Source organism: Macrobrachium rosenbergii, chromosome 54 (assembly GCF_040412425.1).
Source record: "Macrobrachium rosenbergii isolate ZJJX-2024 chromosome 54, ASM4041242v1, whole genome shotgun sequence".
Taxonomy (NCBI): Eukaryota; Metazoa; Arthropoda; class Malacostraca; order Decapoda; family Palaemonidae; genus Macrobrachium; species Macrobrachium rosenbergii.
In genome coordinates this window covers 22,626,509-22,653,394 of record NC_089794.1, presented here as the reverse complement: position 1 = coordinate 22,653,394, position 26,886 = coordinate 22,626,509, and the positions used below count along the sequence as shown (strand labels likewise).

Here is a 26,886-nt window from a genome sequence, read left to right as displayed (position 1 = left end):
GCCAAAGGAGTAATAAAGACTTAATACTGCCGATGCAAGAGGCGCACGGACATTAGACAAGGGTGATTTCTGGCTTTCTCTTTAAGCAAATATTACGAGACAAAAGCGTGACTGAAATGGGGCTCTTGCAGGGCACTTTACCTTAGCAGATTTTCCGAGGGCGCGTAAAAGGCGGTCCTTGGATGACTTGCGATTTCCGAGGGCGAGTTTCTTCCACGTGGTGAGATGCAAGGGCTTCCGTAAAGGGGCAAGGCGATGGGGACTCCTCAAAACTCCAAGCAATGGAATGTGGGCTCGAGGCAGGCCAACGGTGGAGCGAACACTTGGAATGCGGTCGAGGGGCACGAGGAAAAGTATACTTTGGAAAGGGCCACGTGGGTAGGATGCAAGGGCATCGGTGAGGCCAGGTGTTGAGGGCGTCTTCACTCCATATCTTCCAGCCTGAGTGTGTGTGTCGAGACCTCGTGGGTTTCTCCTTTTATCCCCTCCTATGGGGCAGGGGGTGCGTCCAACACAGGTGTTTTGACTCATTGCACCTGCTGCCCGCAGGGGAGGTTTTGCCTGTAAGAAAAACGCCCAAGACAGATTACTTTTGCCTCGAAGGAAAGTTCTGTTTTAATGGCCTTAATCCTTTAAACCCTTGAATTTCTGACCGTGCTAAATCGATAGACAGATGGTCTATCGATCGGCCGGCTGGCAGTAAATGAAACACAACAAAGAGGGGGGGCCAACTTGCTAGCGAATTCTTGCTAATCATAATAATATATATATATATATATATATATATATATATATATATATATATATATATATATATATATATATATATATATATATATATATTCAACTTAGTTTCAGGTCTGGCACAGTGCCCCGTCTGCTGGTGTGGGCACGACCCATGAGCAGGTCGTATTGGGATGCTGCCCTCACTCACATTACCCAAGGACTGTGCCCTCTGCCCTGTGAGGTGGAATACGATGTCGATAAGGTAAAGGCCATTGTTTACACATCTTTTTCATTTTGCATATGACACTGTACTCCTCCTCCTCCTTCTTCTTCTTCTTCTTCTTCTTCTTCTTCTTCTTCTTCTTCTTCTTCTTCTTATTTATACCTTTCCAATACTCGTCTGATATCTTTTTCATTTTGCTGATGACACTAATCTAGTTTTCTTCCTCATTTCATTATGCATATGACACTGACATGAATTTCTTCTTCTTTTTGCATATGACACTGTCCTTCCTCCTCTTCTTCTTCTTCTTCTTCTTCTTCTTCTTCTTCTTCTTCTTCTTCTTCTTCTTCTTCTTCTTCTTCTTCTTTTTTTACACCTCTCCAATACTGCTCTGACATCTTTTTCATTTTGCTGATGACACTAATCTAGTTTTCTTCTTCTTCTTCATTTTGCATATGACACTAATCTATTTCTCTTCCTCATTTCATTATGCATATGACACTGATATGGATTTCTTCTTCATTTTGCATATGACACGAATCTATTTTTCTTCTTTTCATTATGCTTATGACATTGATCTGGATTTCTTCTTCATTTTGCACAGGACCTGGTTCCTGGCTCCTAATCGCTCGCTCCACAGACGCAGTTGCGTGCACAATACACTGTTCGTGTTAGGTGCAGAAGTATTTACCTTTTTAAGGACTTTACTTTGATCATTTTTATCGTTAACCCTTCTTCCAAATGACTGCTCTTGTTCTTTACTGTTTCTTTAGCTACACTTTTTTCATCTTCTTCTTATGCTTCTCCTGCTCGTATCACTGAACGAAGGCCGTGTGGCTTCATTGCAGAGGAACACGACTGACGCAATCCTCATCGCCATACGAGAAGCGAAAAACAAGGAAACGGTCATCAAGAGCCTCGCCCCGCGGGACCCTAGGCAGCCGTGGATAGGCCTAGCCTTTGACCCTCCAAACATGGCCAACTCAGTGTTCAGAACCAAATTCTGGCGCTACAACCGGCTCTTCAACCGCACGATGACCTACCGCCGGGACGCCGACATGGTCTTCCCACACGGGTTCGTCGTCTCCAAGGGCGACGCCGAGTTGCTTCCGAGGACGTGGGTCATCCCGCCAGTCACGAAGATCAGGAATCAGTCGCGGAAGCTGGCGGTGGCCTTCATCTCGAACTGCAGGGCGGTTTCGCTGCGACTGAAGTACATAGAGAAGTTCCGGAAGTACGCCGAAGTGGACATCTACGGGAGATGCGGGACACTTAAGTGTGGTGGGTCTATGTTCGCCATCCACCGCTACAACGCCACCACGCACGAGTGTCTGAAGGTCGGCGGCGAGGGCTACATGTTCTACTTCGCCTTCGAGAACAACTTCTGCGTGGACTACGTCACCGAGAAGGTCTACAACCTGATGCATTATCCCATCGTCCCCGTCGTTCGAGGCTCGGCCAATTACTCGGCCCTCCTCCCGCCCAATTCTTACATCGACGCCAGTGCCCTGACGCCGATGGAGCTGGCGGAGAAACTGCTTTACTTGAGGGACCATCCGAAGGTTAAGGGCTTTCCATTGTTCCCTTTCTGTCTGTCTGTTCTGTCTAGCTGGGAGTGCTGTGTATTGTCTTAGTCTTAAATTTGACATATAATCTTCCCCAGTTAATAATAATAATATAATAATAATAATAGTGGCAAACCTTGCCAAATATACCAATTAATTGATAGCATTGCCCCGTTTGATCTGATTCACGTTCATCAGATACCACTTTCAAACCTACTTAACAGCATTTTCCACTTCCCATAACCTTTTGCCAAACATTTTAAGCCAATTAGCCAGGTCAATGTTAGCCTTTTCTGGTCGTTTAAGCCATTGGATAAAATTTTCTGATGAATCTTACAGTCTATGCTTTGCGTGGTGCTGTAGTCACTAGCGGATCCAGAAAAATTTCAAGGGGAGCCTCCAATTTTCATATATATATATATATATATATATATATATATATATATATATATATATATATATATATATATATATATTTATATGCAATATGTGTATATTATCTCTATAATAATAGACTTATTTTTTCCCATTTTTATATTTCTCATTTATGTTATTATCTAAATCTTCAATATTATTATTTTGTCGTTATTTTCCTATGGGAGAGTGAGGCGAGGGGGGCATACGTGTCCAGGTAACTCCACCCCCATCCCCCCTGGATCCGCTAGTGATAATAGTTCTATTTCTCTTCCGCTTCTGCTTAAGCTACACAGTACGGTATGTTTTGTGACTTCTTCTTCTTCTTCTTCTTGTGTTTAATGATTACTCCTCTCCTTCTTCTTGCAGGAGTACATGAAGTACCTGGAATGGAAGAACGACTACCTGCCCTCGACAGTGGGGGGACTGAGAGTGATGTGTCATCTTTGCACTCGCTTGTACGACCCCGACTTCTACGAGTACAAATTCTACGAGGAGTTCGAAGACTGGTTCCTCGAGAAGTCCCACTGCAGAGCTGGACTCGAAGTTTGAAAGCAGCCCCCCCCCCCACCAGCCCCCACTGGCGTCTTTTATGAAAGAGTTTATGAACTTACTTTGCTAATCGATAGAGGCTGTTGTTTGTATTGTGTGTGTGTGTGTGTGTATGCGATATAACTAAAGATTTGCTTTGATGTTTCTAGACTAGGCCTATATGACCTTGTGGGACTCTTGATTTGTAGTATGTTTGTGTGTGCGAGTGAGTGAACTTGCGTGTTTGTGTGTGTCAATAAAGGGTTAATTTGATGTCTTTAGCATAGGCCTATATGACCTTATGAATGAGTTGTTTTTGCGATCCCACCACTGCATTTGAAGATCATCTGGCCAAATGAAATTCTTTTGTTTTGAAAGCTAATGTATAAGGTTAAGATCTTTAGTTTTCTGTAAAAGAGTACTATTTACATGGCTATTTGTCTGCCCGTCCGCACTTTTTCTGTCCGCCCTCAGATCTTAAAAACTACTGAGGCTAGAGGTTCTGTAAACTGGTATGTTGATCAACCACCCTCCAAACTTCAAACATACCAAATTGCTGCCATCTAGCCTCAGTAGTTTTTATCTTATTTAAGGTTAAAGTTACCCTTAATCATATGTCTAGCACCTCCGTATAGGTGCCAACAACACACGCCACCAACAGGCCATGGCTGAAAGTTTCATACAGCATTATACGACGTACAGAAAACTCTATTGCGCCTGTCCTATATCGTTGCCGGAAGACCGACTGTGTCTAACTTTAACCTTAAATAAAATTTAAAAAAACTACTGAGGCTAGAGGGCTAAAATTTGGTATGTTTGATGATTGGAGGGTGGATGATCTACATACCAATTTGCAGCCCTCTAGCCTCAGTAGTTTTTAAGATCTGAGGGTGGACAGACAAACCTGGCACAATAGTTTTCTTTTACTAAAAACTAGAAAATGAACTCCAAGAGAGAGATAGTTAATAGAACACAGATGCATGCTGTTAGGTCAGCTTATTTTGCTGCTATTAAATTCATGGTGTGTTCAGTAAATCACGGTAGCACCATAAAATGTTCTCCCAACAGTTGTCAGATAATACAAGTGTCCACTTGCAAGTTTTCCATTAACAACGACTAAAAGTGTCGTAAACAATGAACTCCAACACCCACATACAGAGAGAGAGAGAGAGAGAGAGATGCTGTCAGCTTAGCTTAACTTCGCTGCTATTTCAATTCATAGCGTGCTCAGTAAATTACGAAAGCACAAAAAAAAAAAATTGTTCTCAACCTTTTTCAGAAAATGTAAGCGCCAACATTTGCTAGTTTTCCACGAACAAAACTATTTTATATATGCAAAAAATATCCGAAGCTTAGACTGAGCGAATAACTGCTGTGTTCTATACAGCTGTAAGCTTGAGAGAGGTTTGCGGTACAAATCACCAATTTGATAAAACCGTAATATTAATCCCAGAAATGTTTAAGTTCGTTTACGTTAATTAACCTTAAATGATAAAACATAACGTCCCGAACACATAAAATTTATTATTTAAATGTGCTTTATCGATTATTGTACTTACCCTGTACTGTAACTTTAGTAAAATAATAATGGTAAATTCTCAAGGGCGAAACCGGGGATTAGCTGCGCATGCGCCTACGAAGGTATAACTATTGGTCTAAGTGCAAAACTACATTGAATAATAGTTCTATATCACCTCAAAATACGTAGAATTGACATATTATCGAATAATTTTACCTTCATAACATATTTCCTGTTTACGATGAAAAGAAAAACAAGCAAAGTCAATGGAGAGGTTTACCCGTGGCCACTGCGCATGCGTGGCTGAGAACCTTGTTCACAGAACTCTTTCGTAATTAGCGCGCATCCATGGGTTGTTTCACATTAATTGCTGATATATCTAGCTCATGGTGTTAAATAGGACGTATTTTACTACTTAACACACACATGTAATATATATATATATATATATATATATATATATATATATATATATATATATATATATATATATATATATATATATATATATATATATATGTTTGTGTGTGTGTGCATGGTGTAACACGAGCTTATGCAAATATTTCGGAAATTGAAAGAAAAGGTAATTCTGAGCAGAAAATATTCTATAAATAGGTGCATTTTAAGGCTTCGTTTGTCGGCGAGATGAATTTCTAAAATAACCATTCGTCATTGACATTCCTCACTGACGAGTTTAAAGATGGCGTGTCGGAAACACGGGGTTGGGGTATTGGAGCGAGAGTATTATTTACAGCACATGCAACACACCTGTTACAGGTGTCAAATTCCCGTTTCATATTGAGAGCAAGAAGGAAAGTTAACAAATATTCAGGAATTTATGCGGAGAAGGAAGGAATCTTCGTAGCACACCAAAAATAAGCTGAAGGAATTACGAGGCAAAATACAAATTCCGTTCTCTAACTACCCCTAGCGGTGGCTACTTTGAAAACCTAATGTGATGGGATGATAATTGTTCCGAACTTTCTACAGCAACAAGTAAATTAAGCAATTTTTAGATCACACATTTGTGAAATCCAAGAAAAGGGAGCCCAGTGGAATCTACCGTCCATCAAAGCTAGGCCTATTCGTTAGACCGATCAAAGATTTAAAATGTATATTATTGAGAGTCTCTCCCTTCTCATCAAAAGTATTCACCAGACATAAATCAAAGGGAAAAATGCATCAATGAAAACGTTTTTGTCTCTGTCAAATAAAAAAAATAAGAATGGGACCTACTGAAAATACTCTTCCCTCCTTCCTGTTAAAGGTAGCCTATTCATATAGTAATAATTGACAGAGGCAGAAGAGCTGAAATGATTCAGAATACAGTATCCTCCCAACCTGATTTCCCTTGTCATCATGACTGCTGTCATATAATTAACAATTCAGCGTATAGGCGTAGGCCTAGTCTTGACTCCTGATTCAACCATTCTGTAATGCCAAGGCTGCAGGACAGAGTTGCCAAGCAGTATTTACAGTCTTTCTTGGACTTAATAAATAATTCTATTTTCTCATTTTTGATTCGTCTGATATGCCCTGGACACATATACGCATGTTTACGGATTTTGTAAGAATATATATATATATATATATATATATATATATATATATATATATATATATATATATATATATATATATTTCATTCCTTTCTAAGTTATCACTTTTATATATCTCAATCAATACAACTACCAGTTTAATACGTTCCTTTCAATCATCAAAGCAATTGTAAGTTTAAAATGAACAAGAGCTTCTCATCCAAACCTATATTTTATTTCAATGGTACTGTGCTGTAACTTCGGTGCATGGTAAATGTAACTTGATCTGATAAATAGGACTATTGTATTGTGTTTGTACTTCGAATTTAAACAAGTAGTTTGATGGAAACAAAGTGACTGAGTCCTCTGAGGTCTGAAGACCTACCCGTGAGCACTCGCAAAGAGAGAGAGGGCGGGAGGACCTGTTGTATTGTGTTCAGAGGAAACAAAGTGATTCCCAGTGAGTCCTCTAAGGCCTGAAAATCAACACTTGAAAGCCGACAGGGGGAGTTTAAGGCTTTTAACAATTTTTTTTTTTATTAAGTAAAAACACTAAGCTTACAGCTCCACTTTGCTCATACAAAAATATTTCACCACAACATTAGATTACCAGAGGCGAGAATCATTTCTACCTTTAGGCCTATGTCGACTTGTGGGGTCAAGGAGTGACTAGGGTAGATCTTTTTCGTTACCAAACTTCCCCTTTTATCGGTTTCATCATCAGTTTGTTAAGAACTGAATAAAAAATAATTACTGGCTTGACTTACGAAGTTTTCCGAGGCCTATATCGACTTGTGGTCTAAAGGCGTAGTTAGAATAGATATTTTTTTGTAGCCAAACTTCCCTTTTTATCGATGTAATCGTCAGTGTGTTAAGCACCGACTTGATTCATTAACTTTATCTACTCGTAGGCCTATATGGCCTATATCGACTTGTGGGCTCATGAAGTAGCTAAATATAAATTTTTCCTTACCAAACATCCATTTTTATCGATTCAATCACCAATTTGTTAAGAATCAAGTTTAAAAAAAGAAGTTCTAACTTTATTTATCAAATTGTCCGAGACTTTCTGAAAATTTCTCTTCAATACCGGTGGGAACAAGAGCAGCAATGGACTCGGAACAGTTTTCTTTTTTTTTTTAAACGAAGCCTTTGATTTTTATGGGTCTAGCCCAGCCCAGCCATGCAGTTCGACTTCGAGACGAACCAGTCCTCGAAGTCCTCGTAGACTTTGTGTTGGTAGAATTCCGGTTCGTGTAATCGGGAACACAGGTGACACATGAGGCGCTCTCCCCCTATTGTCGACGGTTGGTAATGCTTCTTCCACTCGAAGTATTTCTCGTATTCCTGCCAGGGAAAGTATTTGTAGAAAATAGGCATGATTAGCACCGACCATACACACACACACACACACACACACACACACACACATATATATATATATATATATATATATATATATATATATATATATATATATATATATATATATATATAGAGAGAGAGAGAGAGAGAGAGAGAGAGAGAGAGAGAGAGAGAGAGAGAGAGAGAATATTAACGAAATAACGCCTATCTCCGCATGATCTTTCATGTGTGGAGAGAGAGAGAGAGAGAGAGAGAGAGAGAGAGAAAATGTTCACGAAAGAACGCTCACCTCCGGGTGATCTCCCAGGTAGAGCAACCGTTGCGCCAGCTCCCTGGGCGAGAGGCGGTTCGCATCGACGTAAGAACCGGGTGGCAGAACCGCCGGGTAATCGGCCGACCCCCGAACCACCGGCACGATGGGGTAATGCAGCAGGTTGTAGACCTTCTCCGTGACGTAGTCCCTGCAGAAGTTATTCTCGAAGGCGAAGTAGAAGAGGTAGCCCTCGCCGGCAGCCCTCAAGCAAGGGTTGGTCGTCGCGTCGTAGCGGTGCTCGACGTACATGGGTTCCCCGCACTCCATAGTGCCGCACCACCCGTAGACGTCGACTGGGGCGTATCTCTGGAACCTGCTGATGTACAGCAGACGGTTCGACTTGGCGTTGCAGTTGGATATGAACGTAACGGCCAGCTTCCTCGGCCTATTTGTCACCTCTGTTACTGGGGGAACGACCCACTGCTTGGGAAGCAAATGGACGTCTTCCTTTGGGACTACGAAGCCGTGGTTGCTCACTGCGTCCGCGTCTAGACGGTACGTCATCGTGCGGTTGAAGACGCCGTTGAAGTCTCTGTATGGGGTATCATACATGCTGTTGGAGTGGACCGGCGTTTCGAAGGTCAGCATGACCCAAGGTTGGCGGGGGTCACGGGGTGCTAGGCGTTTCCTGACGGTCTTCGAATCCTCCGCACCCCTCATGAAGATGATGATGGCGTCTGCCGTTTTCCTCTGCAATGAAATTGGTGAGTAATGAATTAATTATAATATTCTGTGAAAAAAAGCACCAGTAAACTCTCCAACGGATCAACAGTCGAATGAATTACCTTTCTGACGTCATAGATGACGTCACACGGCAAGGGGCAGTGACCGCTTTTGACATGCGCGAACACTGCTTTCCAGTAATGACCGTTGAGAGGGTCTGACCACAGCAAGACCCGGGGTACGGAACCGGACCTAAATCTGAGTTGGGAGAAAACCGTATGACCTTTTAGATATGATAAATTTTAGGTTACGCACTCGAAAAATTTGTGATGACCGTAACTGGAAAGTGAAAAGTTTGGGAAGTATTTTTATTCCTGGCAAATGCCAAGTGAGAAAATGGAAGAAGAAGAAGAAGAAGAAGAAGAAGAAGAAGAAGAGAGAGAGAGAGAGAGAGAGAGAGAGAGAGAGAGAGAGAGAGAGAGAGAGAGAGAGAGAGAGAGAGAGCGTTAAATGAATGATTATTAAAAATAGTGAGTTAGGAATAAGATAAATACAAGATTAGCCTATGAGCCTATAGCTCTAGGACTTCATACAGCTTTTATAGTTATTTCGCAGGATTATTCCAGTGAAATTATAGGCAACTGAAAGCAATTCCTGCGTCGATAACCTCAGATCTTGCAACGCCAGCTTATAGAAAACGATAAAACAATCACTCAAGCTTTGTTCTTCTTGAGGAAAAATGTTGGGATACCTTGTCAGTCTAGGGACCAACTGCCCAGAAGCCTTTTTCCTGAAGAGTTCCATCATGGGGGCGAAGGCTTCATCTCTAAAGGCGTTTGACGAACTTGCACGGGAGCCTGGATCGATAATAATAATAATAATAATAATAATAATAATAATAATAATAATAATAATAATTACGACAGGGAACTCGAATGCACAGATTTATAGTACTACGATCCACACTTGACAGATGACCGATAACTTACCGTTAGATGGAGGGTACCCGCATAGGCCTAGGCTTCCAGGTTGAGTGTTAAAGCCTCGGGAGTATCCAGAAAGGCGGTAAATACCTAGTCCCCCTAAAAACACGAAAGCTAGGAACTTCCTACGTTGGTCCGTCATCAGTTTAATGCTTGTGAGTAGAAACCTGAGAGAGAGAGAGAGAGAGAGAGAGAGAGAGAGAGAGAGAGAGAGAGAGAGAGAGAGAGAGAAACGATCAGAAGCTTATTTGCAGTGAACTTAACGAAAATGCTTAGTTTACAGGTAAATTACGTTTAATCGTATTTTATTTTAATTTTCACATGATGAATTTATGCGATTTGCCACAAGAGATAAGCAAATTTTATTAATATTATTATCGGTTGGGACTGTTCTCGCGATCAAAGGACGGTCAGAAAACAAAGCTTTTTTTTTTTTTTTTTTTTTTTTTTTAGTCTGAATAGATTGTATATACCCTTTCTTGACAAATATAAATAAACAGTTTAAGCTGCGGTCCAGCTATCAAAGACCAAAATGGTGGCAAAAACATTCGGAACACGGCATATTGAAGGAATTAAAACCATTCCTGAGGACAGACAGGTCTTCAAAAGAAACATTACCAATTAAAAGGTTTGGGTGCGAGGGATCAAGCAGTGTCGTAACCCTACTGAGGATCATACTTTCTGAGAGTTTTGTACCTGAGCTTCTATCCCCCATTATTTCTGCCGTGCACTAATTTTAGCTAAATCACTATTAAGAGAATCTGCAACCATAGGTTTACGATCTGGTGATAACTTGATGCATCCACTGAATAGGCGAACAACTTGTTTTCTAGGCCAAACCACATATTCTCACGTTCATGTGATATAAATAGTAATGAACCAAGAGCAATACCTTGGAGAACAGCAGATATTACCGGTAATCGTGCACTTACAGTAGTATCTGTTAACAAGTGGTCTTTGCAATCTGCTTATTTGAAGATTTAAAGATTTCTGCACAACACTAAGAGGTGAACCGCGTAGCTCAACATTTTTAGTAGTGTGTTAACTAACAAGTGACGAGCAACTGTCAGTGAAAATTTTGTTCAGCATAATTTTTCGCAAATGAGATATTTATTAACAGATGTTCATTATGCGCAGAGGTGATCGTGTGTGTTCGTGTCAGATATCATTCAGATAAGTGATCTGTGTCACGGCAGATTAATAGCAAATGTTCGTAAAATAACTCTTTGCCCAAGTTTGGTAAGAAATGAAAAGGGCTGATTCACAGTATAACATCACGTCACGTCAAAGTACGTGAGTCTTTCTTACGTGTAATCAAATGGACTTGTTCACACCATCACGTCACTTCATGACACGCTTTCTTGGAAAGAATATTTCTACCTGACGGGACGGTGCTTAATGCAAGCTTCTTAACGCTAAATCTGTGAGGCGCCATGACTACTGGGAGGCTGGGCACGAATTGAACGGGATCGTGATGGATAGTGTGAATACAAGGCACGACTGATGGGACGGTGACGTGGCGTGATGTGTCGGTGACGTCTTGTTATGATGTGAATAAGAGTCCTGGTATGGACACTGGTCAGTGATCATCACGATAGATTTCATTTATTTTTTTCTGCATTATAATAGTCACATTACCCCTTTAATATGCCGTTGAGTGCTCTCTCTCTCTCTCTCTCTCTCTCTCTCTCTCTCTCTCTCTCTCTCTATACGGAGTTACTGAAAGCGCATTTTCAAGTTTTTAACTCAAATCAGAACTTGTCTAAATATGAAGTTCAGGGCTGCACTTGTCACTAATTTTTTTATGGTAATGACCTAAGAAATTGTGACCACATCGCAATAGTCACCTTCAAAAATGGCAGTAGCTTAAATACTACTACTACTACTACTACTACTACTACTACTAATAATAATAATAATAATAATAATAATAATAATAATAATAATAATAATAATAATAATAATAATAATACTAAAAGGGCGTGTTCTCTTCTTTTCTCCTCTTAATGTCCAGAGGTGAGACTCATTTGAATAAAGCTACACCTGTTTTCATGTCGAACTTTTGTCTCGACCTTATTTAAATAACATTTAACAGATGTTGAGCTGCTTCAACTTTTTTATTTTCATTTTGCGGGATTTTTATTTTTCGCGGCAAACTGAAACCGTTTTTAGTTGCACACTGCACACTACACTGTTCATTTTAAGTGCTGAGCCATTTTACTTTAAACACTTTAACTTCATAGCTTTTCTCTTTCGTGTTGTTAAATCCTTTTTCCAAGAGACACTGAATTCCCTCGTTATTTACTGTTGGAAATCTTTATTAAGTGTTTTAATCGCCTTTAGCTTTGCTTTTTTGTAAACCTTGAACATCACCCTCTCCTGAAGTAAATACTTGAAATGGTTCTTTGCAAATGTAGGCCTACTCTTTTAATGTTTTTTTTATAACTTATCATAATCAATTCAGTTTCTAATTACCCATCAGAAGTTAAGGTGACGTTACTAAGCTTTTTTTTTAAGGAATATTAACAAGTAATTTCTACGGGATCGAAATACAGATAATCTTCTTCTTCGTAGATTTGCTGAGATTACAAGAGCCACTTTTGGCTCTCTCTCTCTCTCTCTCTCTCTCTCTCTCTCTCTCTCTCTCTCTCTCTCTCTCTCTCTCTCTCTCTCCGCCAGCTTTAGATAGTAAATGGCGGTAATGTAAAGACTCCACTGATTTATTTACATGTAAAATGTATTCAAACTGAAATATATTCAAATCTCAACTGAAACTTACTAGATGCGCGAAGGCGCAGAATTCACGACCAACCACGATAATTCAGTCACCTGCCCAAATTATATCTCTGTATTAACAATATACTGAGTATGCATATAAATTAAAATATAATGAAGAATAACATACATAAAAGTTGTCTTTCATTGTGAAAAAACTCATTTTAGATATACCCCTCCACGAAAATACCATAATATTTTTCTTACCTTTCATATCGACGACGCTTACTGTGAGGTCCATATGTTTGCTGCAGCTTAATTCGTAAAATAAAAGTTTTATATGTGTGTAGGAACAAAATTCTGACTTGCCTTTCGTGACTGAAGGGCATCATTATAATCTGTAAATGTAAATCCCTGTAGATTAGATTTTTAAAGACGATTACGATGTTGCTTTCAGGGTAAAGTCAAATGTGGGTGTTATTTTCCTATTGATCTGGGCTTCAGTATTTACAAAGAAGTTGTCATTATGAATGTAACGAAACCATGAAGATTATATTATCAACAGTTTATTGCAAGATCTAGATCTTTGTTTATTGGTTTGTAATTTTGTTGATTATAAACTTTTGACAATTTAGCGGCCGGCGCATGCGCAGAAATGGCGGCTTCGGTGCAGCAGAAACCCCGTTTTTAATTTTTTTTAAATACCAGTGGCAATATGGGGCTTTTTATAATCAATATTGGCGTCTTGTTGGAATAAACAATAAAAAAGGTTCTGGATTGCTGAGTGATAAAACGAGAATATGGTAGATTAGTGAAAATCAAGTACACCTATTCTGAGAACTTTGGTTACAACCAAAGTTTGATTTTTTTTTTTATAATTTAACAACAATTATAGGTGACATTTTTCTATTCATAAGTTCTGGTTAGTGAGGTGTTATGTTAGTAAGACTGAAAGCGACAATTGATAACGAAACATATGACTTTATCTGTAGGAAAATAGCTGGTATTGGTAGCACTAGAATTCATGTGTAAAGCGAGAACTCTTGGATTCATAGTGACAATAGCCACTTAAATACCATGAATGCTTCATGACAGGAGGTCGCAGAATGTCATAAAATAATATTTATAGATCTGGTAAAGTTACCCATTTTCTGTGGTTCCCAAAGAGAGAACTCTCGGTTCCCACCAGGTTTTCCTCAGCCAGACCTTGTGCGTGGGGCGGAGCTTGGTAGGCCTAAATAAAATAAAAAAAGAATTTCCGACGATTTTGAAGGTCAAACTCGTTCAAAACAAATCGGAAACAATCTGTGAAAATTATAAATTTAAATTTTGGTCAAGCTGTGAGCAAATTATGGTCGGATTTTCCTAGTTGTGTAGCCGAAGTTCAAGCCATTTCTTTTGAGTAGTTTCACCCGAGTCCTTTTATTCACGGTTCTTTGCCATTTCTCTTTTAGAATATACTTTTTTACGTCTCGTCTCTCTGAAGACTGATCGTTGCATCAATAGCATTAAGTTTAATCTTTTTTCTGCCATTCTGATGACTTAGCTTCTATGGTGGAAGAAGGGCGTTATAAAACATTCCCGAAGTTCATACATAGAAAAATATGGCGGGTTTAAAATATACAGAGGACGGATAACTGCTCGTGACGTCATAATAAAATCCGCGAGTGTTAAACCAAGTATATTTTCCACTATTAAAACGAAGGGGGAAAACCCGAAGGAAGGAAACAGGATTTAATTTGTCCTCCCAGTAGTAAGTGAAAGCTTAGTGCATTTTATTTTAAAGATAAAGGGAACCACACAAAAATAAAAGCTCAATGCATTTTATTTTAAAGTTAAAGGCCGCCATGTTCGGTCGTGAACTTTTTTTCACCCAGCAACTAGATGGGCATTACATAGGTCCCTCCCTTCAATTACTACTACTAAGAAACTTGCCCCAAAAAAGTGTCTTAACTTACAACACTTGCTTATATATTCACCTAAAATATATCTTCGCCTTGTTTACTGAGTGAGATGCCTGATAAGTGGTGAAGATACGTGATATTTATTTTAATTAGGTAATTGTAATTTTTAATTTAGTTTACATTTAGCTTATTCTAGAATCCCGTAGAGGGAGAGTGCCGTCAGTGCCGCCCAAGCGGTGCACTGTAGGCGTTACTTAAGGGTCTTTGCAGCGTCCCTTCGACCCCTGGCCGCAACCCCTGTCGTTCCTTTTATGGTGATTCTAAGTTTTAGCTCCGCGCCCGTTATTACCTTGGAAACTGGTTTTTTTCTACGCTTTTAGGGCTTTTGATGTCCCGTCACCGTGTTTAGTACTGGCCCATACGTCAACACGTTGTTGCACTTCCGGGACGGGATATGAACCGTTCCAAACGGACGTATTTACACTTCGGGGGTTAATTACAGGTCAATTACTTTTTTGCGATAAACATTGAAGGCGAATCCATAATTAGCGACCAAAAAACCGTAGAAAAAGTCAAGTTGGAAGGAAATCGCCGCCGCGGAGCTACTGCTTAGATCGACCCCTTTTATTGTACCTCCTTTGTTCATATTCTCTTCCCTCTGACTTTCCTCAACTGCAAAAGGTTTTCCTCCTGTTACACCTTTCAAACCTTTCTACTGTCGGTTTCCCTTTCGGCGCTGAATGACCTTAAAGGTCCCAGCTCTTGGCCTTTGGCCTAAATCATTCTCTCTATATATAGCACTGAAAGTTGACTGGTAATACTCTTATCCATTAAATTGGAGCCAAATATAAAAATCATAGGTGTATAAATTTCTTAGGTTAGTCTATTGTGTTTAGGCCTGTGATTTTTTTTTTTTTTTTAACCTTAGGGGGACCCTAATGAGACACTTGAGTCTTGAAAGAGTAGGGGAGGCAGCAAAAAACAAGTGCCTTGCATGAATGGGACAAGTATAGAAATGATATAGGCCTGAGCTAGAAAGGGAAACCTTAGATTAACACGAAGTTTGATGTCTATAATCAGCGTCAATCATAAAACGGATAAAAAACAAGGACGTCACAAGGCTGCACACTGTGGTAGAATGCAGTTAGGTTAGGGCACTCTGTCTAAGGTTAGGTTAGGTGATTAAGGTAAATCTGGTTAGGCCATATTCTGGTAAAACTTTGCTTTAGTTACGCGGCCTGATTCCCGCCAGTTTGAGGGTGTCCAGGGGGTGCTAGGGCCACCCCAGCCAGGTCAGGGCACGTCGCTCTACGTTAGGCTAGGTAGTTAAGATCTGGTTAGGTCAGGTCCTGGCATTATAGGAAAGGTTATTTCTGACCCCCCTCTCTACATTCACTCTGCACATTGCATCATAACCTTATCAGAGACATACCATCCTTAACCTAATCTAGGGCATTTTCAGTGGTGCCCCACTCCCCATGTAACCAGACCCAGACCACTGCAGGCCCAAATTGCAAGAATGCAGATGTCACACATGTCAGTTCCTTCCTCTCCAGCTCTCCCTTCCTTCCTTTTGAAAGTCATGTGTGTTTGTGCTGGCCCAGGCAGATATAGGTGAGCCACACAGCGAGTGCTTTCTCAAAGTCTGTGGTGTGATGATGCGATCCCTATCTTCCCTAAACAAGGAGAGGTTAGGCATAGAGCATTATCATTCATCATCTTGATGAGACAAAGCAAGGTTTTATACCTCGAATTTTCTTGATTCTTTTTGGAATGACAGAAGTCAGGCTTTGCGAGACGAAACCTCCCACTTAAGTGTTAAATAACTCGTGTAAGATATAGGAACAAATGACATTTTTGTAAAGTAAATTTAATTTTTTGTAGATGTACAAACCTGAGTCTTACTTAACCCCAGCTGTAGCCATCCCCACATTTGCCCCTATAGCTGAACAAGCTTCAGCGACTGAAACCAGCTGTTATATGACATAAGCTTATACAAGACTCAGGTTTACCTAAATTACAGTGTTTTATATTTTCACTTTTTGGACTGTTTAATTAACAGTGTTTCTCAGTGAAGTTTGGTAACAACTAATGCCTACCTGAGACATTGTCCGTAAATTATTCCTTGTTAACAAACACAGAAAGTGCATAGGTGGGCTTAAAGTTTCCAGGACAGAAGAGAATTGAGAGAACTCAGTGTGTTTAACTCTGTAAAGGGGAAATTATGACATGAAAACGCTGTTGACGACGATCATCTGATGATGAAGACATTTTCTGAAAGCAGACATTGTAGACCCATGAAGAATCTGTTATTGCAAGATTCTGTTGTAGCCTCTAGCCAAAGGCCTTTCCCTGAGTGGCTGTTGAGTACAGCATACGTTGGGTAATGAAATCTCTGACTTCAGTCCCAGTTGGGAAATGTGAAGTAACTTAGTAGTAATGATGTGTTTGGTCTAGTGTATGTGTGTAATTATTAATTTTTCTCTTACAGGTATTTGTTGACAAATTTTTGCTGATATTGAATACAAGGCTCAGAGGTCCATGAGAAGTACATGACATTTGAGTTCTGAAGTATATGCAACCATCCAAGGTAAGAAGTTTCATATTGACCTGATAAATATGTCAAGAATGAGTTTGTGCATTATAAAAATCTGTGCCTTACATAAAATTTTACAGTACAAACAGTAATACCTCCAGGTACGTCTTTTGGATAAGTGACTCCAAGATAGCTAAAGCTATTTGCTTCGATTTTAAATTCAAAAGAAGTCATACTTTCCATATAGATTAATTACATGGTCTCCACTTTTTCCAGTGACCAGATTCAACCTACCTGGCACCAGTGAGAGGCAAGCAAGCTACCGGGATCAGCAGGGCTGAGTACTGGGAGCAGCCGTCAAGAGTGGTCAGATGACCTGGACCCTTTCTATTCCTGATCATCTTGAAGAGAAAATAAGGTCAATAGATCTGTACTGTATGAATATGAAAGTGTGTCGAGATTTTTATTGTTTTTTCTGTGGTATGACTTGTTTATTGTGGTGTAAATGAATACATGATATCCTCTACTGTATTGCCGAAGCATGTGCCAAAAATCGGTTATAAACTATTGTAATATAAGATGAACTATCTTAATGTAAGATTTAATAGGCTGTAATAATCTGGTTTTGCATTTGCTGTTAAATCACATCGCTAAAGTTGAAATTGCTTTTAAGCAGTCAGATGTTTTATTAAATATCATGTTTACCACAGAAAAGCTAAGATGCCGTCACTATTCTTAGTACGTAACTTTTTAATTGAAACAGGGTTATTGTGTATGCTAAAATAGTTTAAGTTTGATGTGTTGACTTGTAATTTTCATAAGAATGTTTAAAATGAGGCAGAGGATGACGAAAGATTACTTGTGTTGATGCAAAGAAGACTTGGATGCAGTCTGCTCGTGGGAGGAGAGATACAGATTATAGTGATGCAAGAAACTGTGAGAGAGCCTAATAGTTCAGGCATATTAGTACATGAAGAGTATGCTTTACTTGTGGCCTGAAAGCTAAGGCGGACTCTTAATATACTTAGATATCCTATGAAAATGGAAGTCGAAGACCCTCTGTCAGTATCTTTAATCAAACAAGAAAATGAAAGTTTGGAAGATGACCAAACTGCAGTCACAGTTGATGGGACATTATTTATTGACGATTCACTTACAGAAGTCAAGACAGAACCAGAATTTTTTGATGTTCCTGAAAAGGATGTGAAATATTCATGCAAATCTGTAGAGGGAGAGGAAGACCCATTAAGTTGTGGTATTGAATGTAGAAAAAAACTTCAGGAGGAATCGGGTGACGAAAGCAACAAGAATTACTACAAGGAATTGGAAAGTAATGCAGAAGAGAAAACATTTATGTGTGCCGAGTGTGAAAGTAGTTTTGCTTTCTTAGGCCATCTGAAAACCCACATGAAAATGCACTTAAAAGAGAAATCTCTCGCTTGTTCTGTATGTAAGAGCACCTTCCCAACCCCAAGCCTTCTCAAACGACACATGAGAACTCATACTGGAGAGAAGCCGTTCACTTGCCCCGAATGTGGAAAAAGTTGCTCTCAATCACATCATCTTAAAACCCACATGAAAACTCATTCTGGAGAGAAACCGTTCGCCTGCCCTAAATGCCAAAAAAGTTTCTTACTCTCACGTTATCTGAAGCGGCATATGGTATCCCATTCAGGAGAGAAGCCATTCACGTGCAGTGAATGTCTGGGCAGTTTCTCTAATTCAGACATCCTTAAAAGACACATGCGAACTCACACTGGAGAGAAACCTTTTACGTGTCGTGAGTGTCACAGTAGTTTCTCTCATTCGAACAGCCTCAAAATACACACGAGAATACATACGCGAGAGAAGCCGTTTACCTGCACCGAATGTCCAAGTAGTTTTCCTCAGTCTTGTCATCTCAAACGACACATGAGAATTCATACAGGAGAGAAGCCATTTTCTTGTACCAAATGCCATGTTAGTTTTTCTCTTCGGCAAAGTCTCAAAGTGCACATGAGGAGAGCTCATGCTAATGAGGGGCCATTCACTTGAATTTAATGCCAAGATAGTTAGTTGCCTGGTTTGATTTCTAACAGCACATGAAAGGTCATGATGGAGAGTAGCCATTTGCTGTCACTGAATGCCAATAGTCTTCATTGATCTAATCGTCATCTAAAGAGGTGCATGAGAACTTACACTACCTGTTATCTGTTGAATGTTGTCCCAGCTGCACAGGCAGACCATTACCTTTTGCAAATCAACTTTGATGAAAGTGTGGCATCAGTGTTTCTATTTCAGATTTTGTTTTGGCTATATTTCAGTGCTGACGTCCTATAAATTATGTGAGGTTGAATCATTTTAATTCTTTGACTTGGCCCGTTGGGTTTTCATGGGTTTCACTGGACTGGTGTACAACTTGTCTAAGTCTGCCATTCTGAGAGATGAATGTCTGGGAAATCACTATAAAAAATATGCATAAAGTTCAAATCAGTGGGTTAAAATTTGTGCAGTGGTATTCATATACATGTACAGTATAGCTGTCGTCTGTGGATGTGAAATTGATAAATACATGTAACTATTTATGTTGTGGAAAGACTTCTGTTTAAGAATAAGTATTTATCATTTGGGTACTACAGTGCTAGAAACTAAGACTTATATTATCTCCTTGGGACATGTAAACTGTTCATGGACAATAGGTACTCTATATATTTGCTAAGGTGCACTTTATACAATTTAGAATGTTTATAACTAGAATACATAGTGGTGCGAAAATGATAAACTGTGTAAATCATTTTTAGAAATGAAAATTGTTGAAATCTCTTCCACAAATGTTCTTTAGCAGATGCTTATGTTATTGACATGGTGTTATTACTGTATATGAATGAAGAAAACTTACAGGACAGAATGAAACTTAAATGATGAGGCTACAATGTATTATTAATCAATAAATTAAATTTCAGAGCTGTCTTGAACTTGAATATCCAGTCAGTTCTTGGTTCATTGTAAATTAAGCATTAATTCTGCAGAACATGAGTCTTTAAAGGCAATATTTATCATCCTTGGAAAAACCAGTGCGTCACAAACATCAGTTTTGGTGAGTCTGACGGTTTCCCGGATCAAAGTTGCTTGGTAAAAAATAATGGAACATTATTGGCTGTCTAAATTTAAATAAATAAAAAAAAAAGAGCTTCCTGGCTAGGTCCAGTGTAGTAATCTGGAACCACACACTCTGGAACCACACTCAAAGTTGCCAAAAGAAAGGAACGAGCCTCGGGTCTTATAGGGTGTGGGAGAAAGGTCTTACTGATAGTGCCGAGACTTAGAGGAGCCCAGGCTCAGAACTAGCTTTAACATTACTAAGTTAAGTATACCTTAGTTTTACCAGACCACTGAGCTGATTAACAGCTCTCCCAGGGCTGGCCCAAAGGATTAGACTTATTTTACGTGGCTAAGAACCAATTGGTTACTTAGCAACGGGACCTACAGCTTATTGTGGAATCCGAACCACATTATAGCGAGATATGAATTTCTATCACCAGAAATAAATTCCTCTAACCGAGTGCAAGGCCACAACTCTACCGACTCGCCCAACGAAGAGCTTATACCATGCACGGTTCCCATAGGGGGGTATTGCTGCCAGCGCACCTTACACGGTGCCCTGTAGGCAGTACTTGAAGATTCTTTACAGCATCAGTTCAACCCCTAGCTGCAATCCCTTTCATTCCTTTTACTGTGCCTCTGCTCATATTCTCATTCTTCCATCTTACTTTCCACCCTCTCATAACAATTGTTCCACAGTGCAACTGCAAGGTTTTCTGCCTCTTACACCTTTCAAACCTTTTTACTCTCAATTTCCCTTTTAGTGCTAAATGACCTCATAGGTCCCAGCGCTTGGCCTTTGGCCTAAATTTTACATTCCATTCCCATGCACCGTTCAATGGGTGATAGAACTGGCAGCTGAAAGAACTTGACTACTTGCATGACTGGCCAAATGTACAGGAAGTTTGTGATTTTGACGGCTGATTGAAATGTTACAGCCAAAGCAGGTACCTCAGAGAGGCAGTTTCTTGGAAGCCTAAATGTGACACAATGGAGGAGGTTATTGTCATACTGTAATTATAAAGTTTAACCATACCACTCAAGTTAGTGACTTACACAGGCCTGACCCCCACCTGTTTGCTCTCAAGTTAGTGAAAATCTAAACGAGCTGCTGTTAAAAAGGTGGGAATCTAGGTCAGAGGAGACGAGGGGGAGTGGTTGGAACCAAGACAGACAGCATTGCGTCTGTGGGACTTGCTGCAAAGAAATGTAGCACTGCTAAGAGTACCTACATTAAGGTACTCTGTGCACCATCCTGTTTGGCGGTGCGTTGAGTAGATCCTTAGCAGATCAACAGGAAGAACAGGGAAGGATTTGAAGCTTAAAATAGAATGTTCTTCCTATTGACAACTACATGATTGTGGATATGCTAGGAGACACAAATCCTCTTTCACTTTATTAGGAGCCGATTTATTTTCGCGCAGCGGATTTATCAGGAAGGTAGAAATGATCTGCCTAGAGAAGGAATTGAGAACTGTCAGGAACTGATAAAAAATATATGGTGCCAAAGAAAAAATGAGCAAGAGCAATCAAAGGCAGACGTAAGCATTTGTGGGGAGCTGATTCTAAAGCGTGGCCTGTGTATTACTACTACTATCTTTTTTTTTTTTTTAGGAAACTTCAAAGTACTTATGGGACGGGTTCAAGTTGACCCTAAACGTGACAAATTGAGTTAAAATGTCATACGGGCTTAGTATCCATGATTCATTTCGGACAGGTTGGTATTTACAAGATCTTTTCATATCACTTCTACTCACATTTGAGAGAAGAAAGGTGTTGGTCATCAGATATGTCAAGATTTTTGCCATTTTTTGAATTTCTCAGATAGTTTATATCCCTGGTTTGCGGGATTACAGTCCGTTAGTCCGAAGGCCCGATAGTCCGAAGGCCCGATAGTCCGAAGGTCCGATAGTCGTAGGTTGGTATTTTTATGGGTGTTTACTGGTTGCAATTTTGCCGTATTAGCTATGGAGGGGTGGGGGGCTGATTACAGTCCGTCGGACTATCGGGCCTTCTGACTTTCGGACTATCGGACCTTCGGACTATCGGGCCTGCTGACTTTCGGACTATCGGACCTTCGGACTATCGGGCCTTCGGACTATAGGGCGGTCACCGGTTTGCGGTCAGCTCATTTCTGCTTCCGCTTTATATGGCCAGGGGGCTTTATCCCCCAGGAACCCCCCAAGTATAACACCAAACATCAGAGACAACGGACGAAACGTCAGTTCGGAGGTAGTCCTGCCGTTCTGCAAACTACCCCTTTTTTGTAGGGGGAACCCAAAATGAATAAATTGCATAAAATTTTAGAAAAAAATATAATTCATTTCCTTGATATCAATCACCAACCACCTTCTGGAGGACAGTGATTTATCACAGTGCCAATCGCCGATTCACAGCGATGGTTCCTAAACTGACCTTCCCTAACTTAACCTCGAGTCCTCGGTCCTAAGTCGACCTGGGGGCTTTTCAGAATCTCCCTGGATCCCTCAGTTTAACCGAACCCATTGTACTATAAGCCACAGAGTTTATCTTAGTTTAAGTATATCTTAGTTTAACCAGACCACTGAGCTGATTAACAGCTCTCCTGGGGCTGGCCCGAAGGATCAGATTTATTTTACGTGGCTAAGAACCAGCTGGTTACCTAGCAACATGGATTGTACAGTATATTGGTATAAAAAATGCAACTTGAAAAACTTTTTGTTTTCATTTTTTCTAGATATACAAACTAGAGCGTTTTACCATACTCCCATCTCATCCACCCAGTGTGGTCCCTGATGCTAAATGTATAAGTGCTTGATTTATAACAGGTGAGAGTTAGGGATGAAATACTTGGATCCACATACTTTATATTTTATCATATTCACTACAAGGTTTTTATAGGAATTCTGGACAACCTTTACTTGTGTCGCTCCTAAGGTTACTAAAGTCTGTTTTTGCACTCTGAAAATCCTCAGAACTTACGGCAAGACTTATCGTAGGTCCTATGTTCACATTCTTTATGTAAGTTCTGGGTTCTAAAAAATGATCTGTCGTATTTACGTTAGGGGATCCAGAGGTTCATTCGTAGGGAAAGTTCTCTGTCTCCTATTTCTTCCTCATATTTTCCCTCAACTTCCTTTTGGGTCTTCTTACTCAGTCTTCGGGTAGCCACTGTATACTGTACTTAAAACATGAAAACTTGCATTTGTTAAGTTATTGAAATATTGAACTGGTAACAAAGGTTTCAACTTAGTTTTTGTTTTTCAGAATTTAAGACAAGATGAAGAACATTGTCCTTGGAGCTGTTGTGCTTGTGGGTTCAATAGGAGTTTGGCTTCTTCGTAAAAGAGGTGTCTGCGACAGAAGTAAGTTCTAATTATGAGATGTTGTCGTCTCTTTTTGCTAATTTTATATTATAAATTGCAGCTTTAATAAGACTCTCATTATCATCCCTTCCATTTCTGTGTCAGGGTTTTTATAAGGTGAATAGACTCTAATATGCTCTTGGCAATTTTCTTCTTTATTATGCACTTTCCGCCTTAATATCCAGGTCTTCATCTATGCTTTTTCTCCATGAGATATTTGTTTTTACAAGTTGTTATCCTGGTGTATTCAAAGTACTCGTTTTTTTTTTTTTTTTTTTTTTTTTACTAATGGTTCCTTTCCCTTCTACTTACATGCCCAAACTATCCCAATCTTTGAGAAACGCCTGCAAAAGACTTATTAAAAACAGCAACTATAAGTAGAAATTAAGCATAGAGGATGAAAAAGATCTCTTCAAAATCTTTTTCATTCTTTACACAGGCCTTGTATATGTGCCAGAGGTTTTTGCCAAGTTGACTACAGTGAACCCCCCGTATTCGCGAATGCTTAAAACCCCTCTAAAAACACTTAGAACTGCCCATTTTGATAGCTTAAACCAAGAAAAACCCTGTAAAAATGCTTATACCTGAGTATTTTAATAGTTTTATCACAAAAAGTGCATTTATTCATGAAAATTATATGAAAATACAGTAATTAGTGAATATTTCTCAGTGAAAAATACCGTGAGTGGGCGAATTTTCCACGAATGATGGCTAGATACGTTCCACAGAGAAACCCGCGAATACGTGAGTCCGCGAACCATGAGAACGCGAATACGGGGGGTTTACTGTAATGGGATACTTTTAATCACCACTAGCCCAACAAGACCAGTGAGTTGCAATTTTTGACTTGTAGGACTGACTGTAGGGATTTGTGTAAAGGGTGAAACCTTGGACAAATAAAAGTTAAGTTGGACAGTTATGTGGGAAGTCTAGAGAGAAATGATATTTTTAGCCAAAGGGCTAGACCAAAACCCACTTACTATTGACTTCAGAATACTGAGTTATGGACATTGTAGGTGGTACCCTCGGTTGGAACATTATTCAATATGAAGTACAAAATTTTTACTTAATGTTTATGCTCCTAAGTACAGACCTTTTATTTTATTTTACAAAATGATGCCAGTGTTAGCTGAAAAGAGCCGTCAGCTGGAAAATTAAGACTAGTCATTAACTCTCACTAGAGGGCACCTCCTATTCATGGTATTAGAAATTTCTGACCTATGTGAATATGTTTGCAAATCAAGGCCAACCTGTACTTCTGTTAGTAAATTCTTAGTGTTTACTTAAATCTGTCTTCATTGAATCCTCATGACAGTTAACGATAATTATTTTGTTTCCACCCAGGATGTCACTCAAGGAGGCGCACAGTAGGAGTTCAGCGAACAGAATGCAAAACTGGTCAGAATATGCATGACAATTCTAATAGGTCCAAGTAAGTCTAATATAAATTTTTGTTATGTGTTTCTTGTCATGTCCTGCTTTTGTTATCATCAACTTTATTAACTGGACGGGAAAAACAGGCAGTCCCTGGATTATGATGGACTTGGCTTACGATGCTCTGGGTTTACGACGCTCTTCAAATACATTCATCAAAAGTTATTTCCTGGGTTGCAAGGCATGATCTGGGTTTATGACGCCAATCTGATGTGAGAAATATGGCTCCATAATGGCAGAGTGGTCAAAATTTGGAGGTTTTTTGATGAAAAACTCAATAAAAATGCAGTTTACGGGCAGTCCCCAGTTCACAACGGGTCCGGCTTACGACGTTCCAAGGTTACGATGCTTTTCAAATATATTCATCAGAAATTATTTCCCGGTTTACGACGCATGTTCCAGGGTTACGACGCGTCGTACGCCAATCCGACGGAAGAAATGTGGCTCCAAAATGGCAGAATAATAAAAATTTGGAGGTTTTTTTTTATGAAAAACTCAATAAAAATGCAGCTTACATCGTTTTCAATACACCCAAAGCATTAAAAATAAGGTTTTCTTAGGATTTTTTATGATTTTTTGGTTTACGACGATTTTTGGTTTACGGCGCGGCGGAAAAACGGAACCCCCGTTGTAAACCGGGGACTGCCTGTATTATGTTTTTTTTTTTACCTTTTTTTCAAGCAGCTTTTCCATTGTACCATGATCTAACTGTCATATGTAGTTTCCACTCAGTACTGCATCACTTTTTCACTTATCAGTTACTGTACTGCCATAGATCTTTTCTCTCAATAGACACTGCCATACTTATGAACATTCAAGTTACGAACATTCAGAGATAAAAACAAACGTGACCGTAAATTAAGATTGTGCTGGGAGCACTCCCCCCTTGCCACACAAGTTCAAATTTTGTTCATAGGTGCCTATTCTGCTCGGTTACAATTAATGAAATACTGTGCTCTTATAAAATATAATACTGTATGTACAGTGTATGATACTGTTTTGTGTTTTAGGATGAAAAACTTACACTTTCTATCATACTGTACTTGAATAGGTGTGAAGACCAACTTATGAACAAGTCATGGTACAAACGGCTGTTCGGAACGTACCTCGTTCGTATGAAGAATAGTGTCTGTATTTTCATTTAATCAGGCCAGCACTTCAGTGACTGATACTCCAGGTGTTTTAGACAAATAGCATGTTTTCCATGACGGTTTTGAAGCCGTGTGATTTTATGCCCTCGTAAGGCGATGTCGTATTCTCCAGTAGTCCCTCTGTCATGCCGGCTTCCTCCACTTCAGATATTTTATTCATTTAATACAATTTCAAATTTCTCCTTCTCTTTTTTTTTATCCACTTTCCTATTTAAAACTTTATTCTTCTCAGTTATGTTAAGATTCCAGCTCTCTCTCTCTCTCTCTCTCTCTCTCTCTCTCTCTCTCTCTCTCTCTCTCTCTCTCTCTCATGGGGGGTCAGAATTTTGGTAGTTGCATGTATTTGGTAACTCACGTTCTGTGCTTTTTATGTACCTATTCACGTGCATCCTTTGTATATATGTAAATACATTTATTAAAGGTAAGGTTGTGCAGGTATTTTCTGAATAATTCTTAGATTGAAGGATTGCTCATATCACTAATTCCTAACACTGTACCCTACATGAGATCTGGAAGTTCTTTTAAATGTTAGTAATGAACCTCATATTTCATAGGTATAAATTCTCTGAGAGAGAACAGCAGGAATTTAAAAAAGCATTTGCAAAGTTCATGATGATTTCATAAAAGATAGTAATGTATTGTAAAGTCATATTATTGTCATTCAGGGTTCAACAGCAGGTACTGTAAGAGCTTCCTCATATATAAGATAGCCACATTTTGGAACGGAGTACAGTACGTGCCTTCTGAAGTTGTCGACAGTGCCACTCTCAGCCAGTTGAAGAACATATTAGATAAGTAAATGAAAACCATATAGAAACCCAGTTGATATACGCCTCGCTAGAAAGCCAGAAGTTTCTTAGGAATACTGGAGGATAGTGCAG

General features: G+C 39.5%; 4 protein-coding genes across 12 annotated transcripts in view; 3 read left to right on the top strand and 1 right to left on the bottom strand.

Annotated features, from left to right (window-relative positions):
- The first annotated feature begins 1,746 nt into the window (after positions 1 to 1,746).
- Positions 1,747 to 2,615, top strand: LOC136834607 (alpha-(1,3)-fucosyltransferase C-like). The gene has a single exon (XM_067097187.1). The coding sequence runs from the start codon at positions 1,747 to 1,749 to the stop codon at positions 2,581 to 2,583; it is 837 nt and encodes a 278-aa protein (XP_066953288.1). The 3' UTR covers positions 2,584 to 2,615.
- A 5,026-nt stretch (positions 2,616 to 7,641) lies between these two features.
- On the bottom strand, positions 7,642 to 9,664 carry LOC136834606 (alpha-(1,3)-fucosyltransferase C-like). The gene is made up of 4 exons (XM_067097186.1): positions 9,609 to 9,664; positions 8,980 to 9,115; positions 8,171 to 8,884; positions 7,642 to 7,863 (listed from the first exon to the last, which is right to left on the bottom strand). The coding sequence occupies exons 1-4, from the start codon at positions 9,662 to 9,664 to the stop codon at positions 7,684 to 7,686; spliced, it is 1,086 nt and encodes a 361-aa protein (XP_066953287.1). The 3' UTR covers positions 7,642 to 7,683.
- The window catches only part of LOC136834872 (two pore calcium channel protein 1-like), a 40,104-nt gene continuing 21,980 nt past the window's right edge, over positions 8,763 to 26,886 (top strand). For 2 of the 9 annotated variants that reach the window (XM_067097686.1, XM_067097677.1), the window contains exons 1-5: positions 8,763 to 8,898; positions 16,951 to 17,049; positions 17,272 to 17,413; positions 23,323 to 23,420; positions 24,765 to 24,852. Coding sequence is in view for 7 of the 9 variants with exons in the window: in XM_067097677.1 (XP_066953778.1) it covers positions 24,831 to 24,852 (22 nt within the window). In the remaining 2 variants the exon portion in view is untranslated. Of the gene's footprint in view, positions 8,899 to 14,477; positions 14,613 to 14,665; positions 14,774 to 14,882; positions 14,962 to 16,950; positions 17,050 to 17,271; positions 17,414 to 21,665; positions 21,794 to 22,289; positions 22,309 to 23,322; positions 23,421 to 24,764; positions 24,853 to 26,886 lie in introns of those variants that run through there. The other 7 variants (XM_067097682.1, XM_067097679.1, XM_067097676.1 and 4 more) reach the window with 6 other exon arrangements.
- On the top strand, positions 18,037 to 19,339 carry LOC136834605 (gastrula zinc finger protein XlCGF7.1-like). The gene is made up of 2 exons (XM_067097185.1): positions 18,037 to 18,775; positions 19,299 to 19,339. The coding sequence occupies exons 1-2, from the start codon at positions 18,037 to 18,039 to the stop codon at positions 19,337 to 19,339; spliced, it is 780 nt and encodes a 259-aa protein (XP_066953286.1).

Bases quoted from the DNA above. Each gene is read 5' to 3' on its own strand.
- LOC136834607 (XM_067097187.1), top strand. From the start codon at position 1,747: ATGCTTCTCCTGCTCGTATCACTGAACGAAGGCCGTGTGGCTTCATTG.
- LOC136834606 (XM_067097186.1), bottom strand. From the start codon at position 9,664: ATGATGGAACTCTTCAGGAAAAAGGCTTCTGGGCAGTTGGTCCCTAGA. The intron at 8,885-8,979 runs GTAATTCATTCG...ATTTCATTGCAG, and splicing joins TCATCTATGACGTCAGAAAG to AGGAAAACGGCAGACGCCAT. The intron at 7,864-8,170 runs GTGAGCGTTCTT...TTTCCCTGGCAG, and splicing joins ACCTGGGAGATCACCCGGAG to GAATACGAGAAATACTTCGA.
- LOC136834605 (XM_067097185.1), top strand. From the start codon at position 18,037: ATGGAAGTCGAAGACCCTCTGTCAGTATCTTTAATCAAACAAGAAAAT. The intron at 18,776-19,298 runs GTGAGTGTCACA...GCTATATTTCAG, and splicing joins AGAGAAACCTTTTACGTGTC to TGCTGACGTCCTATAAATTA.